Source organism: Lactuca saligna, chromosome 5 (assembly GCF_052625555.1).
Source record: "Lactuca saligna cultivar CGN05327 chromosome 5, ASM5262555v1, whole genome shotgun sequence".
NCBI lineage: Eukaryota > Viridiplantae > Streptophyta > Magnoliopsida > Asterales > Asteraceae > Lactuca > Lactuca saligna.
In genome coordinates, this window is record NC_136421.1 from 223,887,903 (window position 1) to 223,893,308 (window position 5,406).

The 5,406-nt window shown below is 35.8% G+C and overlaps 1 protein-coding gene across 1 annotated transcript; it reads right to left on the minus strand.

The window, feature by feature from the left end:
• Positions 1-1,796: 1,796 nt before the first annotated feature.
• LOC145045378 (trimethyltridecatetraene synthase-like) lies at positions 1,797-4,031 on the minus strand. Its single transcript, XM_078993719.1, has 2 exons — positions 3,056-4,031; positions 1,797-2,536 (listed from the first exon to the last, which is right to left on the minus strand). Exons 1-2 carry the CDS (start codon positions 3,971-3,973, stop codon positions 1,907-1,909), a joined length of 1,548 nt encoding a protein of 515 aa, XP_078849845.1. The 5' UTR covers positions 3,974-4,031; the 3' UTR covers positions 1,797-1,906.
• Positions 4,032-5,406: the final 1,375 nt, after the last annotated feature.

Genomic DNA, 5,406 nt, shown 5'->3' on the forward strand with positions numbered 1-5,406 from the left:
TGGAAAATTTGTTCATATGGGAGAAAATGGCAGAATACATGAGTGAAGGGAAATGAGGAAGAGGAAGGCTTCAAATAGAACAATCTCTGGCCACTTACACATTTTTAGTCCCGCCTTACAAAAGTCTTTTCAAAAATACTCTAAACTACCTAAGGAACATCTAATATCTTTCACAATGGTCCCTATTCATCCTAATCTTCACAAATTTAGTCCAAGTCATTAAGTTGGTCAACTCTCCAGTCAAACCTAAGCTTCACCCGTTTGACGTAAATGGCCATTCTAACAAAAATAGTTTGATGGGCATTAAGGTGCTATTTGTTTTTTATGAGACAAAATGTCTGCAGTCTGCGGACCACATCTGTAGACTTCTGCAGTAGAAGAGGTGGACTAAACGTCTGCAGTCTGAAAAAAGAAGACTGTTTGTTTTTTGAACATCTGCGGGCTACTAAAAAAAACTGAAATCTAAATAAACTGATTTTTTTTAAACTTCAAAGTGATTTTTTAATATTTTTATGACTTTGTTATAAATAATTAACGAATCTAGATCGACTTTTATGTATTATTATATAAAAAATAAAAATAAAAATTATATGAATTAACGTGTATATTTGATAAAAACCAACAACTTTGGTTATAAAGTTATAACTAAACATTATAATTAGTGATCAAAGAATTTGATACATAAATAGATGGAAATAAGTTTCGATTTTTTCAGTTAAATCCATTAAAAACGTACCATAAATATTTTCTCGAGAAATTGACGATACCGTATTAAATAATGTTTTACAAAATTTGGCAAAAAATATACGAATATCTTATGATTTTTTTTTTCATATTTATATAAACAACTTCAAGGACTATTATTGTAGTAAATATTTATTTATAAATTTGTCAAAATATCATGTTTATATCGTCGAATGTTTTTTTTTTCTTAAAGTTTTGTATTTTTTTTTTCAAATTGTTTATCATTAATAAAGTTGGAAAAATATAACTAAAAAAAAAACTTAAAAAAAATAAAGATATATATGTTTTTTTTTACTAGAAGATGTCTAAAGATGTTAGAAGACTCTGGTCCATATCTGCGCCAATAAGAGGGCACGCAGATATTTTTAGGTCTGCAGTCTTCAAAAAAACTAATAGTCTGCAAATGCTAATGTCTACGCGTGGTCTGCACGGCGCAGATAGAAGAGACCACGCAGATATACAGACAAAAAACAAACACTACCTAATATTCTATTATTTTTAATATATATATATATATATATATATATATATATATATATATATATATATATATATATATATATATATATATATTTGAAACGGCAAATCTAACCTACTCCTAAACTACACCTTAAATCCACCTATGTCCACGACGGGATTTGAACCCTCAACCTCAAGGAGGAAGGGCAACACCGGATACCGCTGGGCTACAAGCCCTTTCGGGCCTATCATCACATTTAGGGCCTATCACGGGCCCATATTTGGTAATTTGTGTATCCGGTTTCCATGTGTTACCACTTACGAATAGTAGATGTTGGAGCGTATAATTGAAGTAGTGTTTGACACCTTTTGATTGGTTTTACTTTGTCGTGTCAAGACCTTTTCTTTGGTCCATTGCTTTAGAATAATTGAACTAGATGGAATTTCCCTTCCATCCCAATAATTTAAACTTTATGGTAAGTATCACAACAACTTATTTCTATGTTTTATCAGCTTTTTCTTATAGTATCCTTTCAAAGTCTTCTTTTTTGGAGTTTTTTTTGTTTTCTAAACTTTTCATCACTCAATTGGTATCTTACTAACATTTAATATTTTTATTTCAAAACACCAATTACCATACAAAAACATTAAGATATCAAAAAAACACCCATTATGCAACTACTACAAACATACCCACACTCAATTAAAAACGATACATCTCAACCGGAAGCCTCGGCTGAGCCACCGTGAGAAGTGGAATCTTCTTGGGAGTCGATAACCCAAATATCTCCTCCATATTCAGATCATTTTCAGTCATTGTCTTTGGCAATTTCCAATAAAATCCATGAAGCAAATTAGCCAAAGTTGATTCAATCACTTTCAACCCTAAACTATACCCAGGGCACATCCTTCTTCCTGCACCAAACGGCAAAAGCTCAAAATCATGACCCTTAACATCGATCTCTTTTCCGATGAACCTTTCTGGATAAAATTCTTCAGGTTTCTCCCACAAATTAGGGTCCCTTCCGATTGACCAAACGCTAACCAGCACTCGAGTTCCTTCAGTAATGTCGTAACCGGCGACTTTGCAGTTTTCACGAGCTCTTCTCGGAACCAACATCGGAGCCACCGGATGTAGCCGCATTGTCTCTTTCGCGATTGCCTCGATGTAAGGTAGGTTAGGCATGTCCTTCTCGCTCACCCATTTATCCTTGCCGATCACCCGATCCAGTTCTTCGATTGCCTTCTGGAAGATCTCTGGTTTTTTCAGAAGTTCCGCAATCGCCCATTCAACGGTTACGGCCGAGCTTTCGGTTCCTCCGGCGAGCAAGTCCTGTCATTATCAGATTGGAAAAGTATTAGCGACACAGTGTACGACACCGGTCAATATTTGTAGTGCGCAGATGGGGTCCATTTAATTTAGATATTCTTAAAATATAATATTAAACTTCAAGTTGAATTTTATTTAATGATAGATTCAAGACTTATATTGATGTTAATTTACTACGAGATTCTTTTGGTTTGATCGTATTAACGTTTTTAATATTGCAATCAAGCATCAATAAGCAGAAAGTGGTTGGAAAATGATGGGAAAACACTTAAATAATGGCGTTATTGTAGAAAAACTTTGGTTATATAAAAACATTCTTTAAATTAATGAAGGTTGAATTAAGAAATGGATAAGTCTCCACGGTTTTCAAGTTACTTTGATTCTTAACAGAAAAAAAAAGTAAACATATTTCACCAAATCTAATTAAATATTTAAATGATAAAATATTATATTGAAAAGGAAGCGACTCTGAATATTCTATCATGAATTTTGACTAGAAACAGAGAGTAGTAAAAGAGTAACCTGGGTAAAAGCTTTGACGCCATGTCGCTCGAGTTTAACATCGAGATTTGGATCATCGGCAAGTTGCAACAGCAAATCAACCATGTCCTTCGCTTCGAATTTCTCTCCGGCGGCCTTCCTCCGTTCATTATGCTCGTCAAGAACATGCTCTAGAAACCGATCGAATTTCTTACTCACAGTCTTCATCCTCTTCACATACCCCTGTAAATCCATGAAATCGATCCACGGTATTGAATCTCCGATGTTAAAAACACCGTTCAACAGAAACAACTCGTCCAGCATCTTCTTGAACTCGTCCGGACTCACCACCGAGTTCGATTCTTCGTCCAAATACCTTTTCCCCAAAACCATCCGGCTAATCACGTTCAAGCTCACCGTCGATAGTAGATCCTTCAACAGGATCTCCTCGCCAGCTGTTACAAAAATGGATTTCACCAGTGAATTCGTCTCCTCCACTCGGATGTACTCGTATGATTCGAGGCGCTTAACGCTAAACAACTCCATTAGACACATTTTACGAGCTTGGCGCCAGTAAGCTCCGTAAGGGGACCAGGTGATATCAGAATAATTGTAGGTTGTGTATTTTCCGGCGGCAGTTTTAGGCCGGCAGGCGAAGTTGACATCCATCGTTTTGAGGAAAATCTTCGCCATCTCGACTGAGGATCCAACAACGACGTTGAATGAACCGAATTTGAGTTGCATGATTTCACCGTATTGTTGCGACAGATCATGGATGGAACGGTGAGGGAGGGTGCCTATGAGGTTGAGGTTTCCAATGATAGGCCAAGGTTTGGGGCCGGGCGGTGGATTGAGATTTTGGGAACGGCGGAGTCGGCGAGCTAGGAGGAAGAGCGCCACCGTGGCTAGCCATGCTGCGGCGTAAGGAGTATAGTAAGAAGTAGAAGAAAGTGAGTCCATTTGAAGTAGGTGCGTGTCTATGTGTGCTTGTTATGAACTTATGAAAAGAAAAGCATAATATGGTGGTTATTTATAGTTGGATTTCGTAGAAAAAGGCTTGATAGCATGTCTTACATGTACAGAGACTTCAGACACTGAAAGTAACATACACTAAAAGCTGGGCTTATATTTTCAATTATTACAAACCACTATTAAAGTTATTGTGGTCACATTTATCACTTCATATTACATAACAATGAATTTTCTTCCAAAGTTCGCCGAATCCTCAATAAATAATTTTGAATTTTCATCTTAATTGTCAAATAAATCTATCCCCAAATCATCAATCACGAGTTGTATGTTAGTTATGTGAATAGGGGCAAAGCTTCAACATTTTACTTGGGGGCTAGAAATATAATGAGCGTGGTTGGCACAGAGCTTTTGGAAGCGTTTGGGAGTTTCTAACTTTTAGCTTTTGATAAAACGCTCTAATTTAAACAAAAAGTTTTGTTCGGCAGTACTAGCGTTTAGCTTTTAGTTTTAACAAAACGCTTCAATTCTAAAAACTACTTCATGTTGCGTTTAACAAAACGCTCATGAACTTTTGAAATTAATTTCCATAATTACCTTTAAAAATATATTTATATATTTATTTATTTTTAATCAATTGTCCTTTTATGTAATTTTATATATTTCAAAAGCTTCCAACTACTTTTGCTAAACATTCATATAACAGATAAAAGTTACAGCTTCCCGCTACCAGCTACCAGCTACACGCTACCAGCTAACCGCGACCCGCTTCCAGCTAACAATTACTTTTGCCAAACACGCCCAATATGTATAAAAATCGGTGAGAGGAGGAGCCACAACCAAAATTTTATAATTTTGAGTCTAATGTGTATAAAATTAATATATATGGGCTACTTCTAACCAAAAAATCAGAGGGGGAGGGGGGGGGGGGGTTTCACAGCCCCCCTCGTCCTAATAAAGCTCCACCCCTGCATGTGAATATGTTTCACCAAATCAGTATAGAGGGTGATATGATATCACGATCATGCAATTCCCTTTTGGTTCCTATATGGCCGTATACCAACATCTACTCCTATGAAGCTCGACAAAATTTCATTGCATTATAACAACATATCACTTTTCCTCCATCTTCTGAAATAATATTAAGTAATATGATGTATGTATACATTATGTTTTGTAGCCTTGCGACCTCATATGATCGTGTCGGAGTTTCAGTATCTGCCAACACCTCTTAAGCACCCCACATACTAATTACACGTCCTTCCTAGCTACTACTTAGGAAGTCATAAACTTTATTCTTTTTTAGTTTATTATTTTTTCGTCATTTGGATATGTGAATGATTTAAGATAAACATATAAGTTAGAATACATCTAATCAATAAGATAGTACCCACGCTTATATGATACTTCATTTGCTTGAAACG

Coding starts and splice junctions, on each gene's coding strand:
- LOC145045378 (XM_078993719.1), bottom strand. CDS start 3,973: ATGGACTCACTTTCTTCTACTTCTTACTATACTCCTTACGCCGCAGCA. Junction 2,537..3,055: donor GCGTCAAAGCTTTTACCCAG/GTTACTCTTTTA, acceptor TGATAATGACAG/GACTTGCTCGCCGGAGGAAC.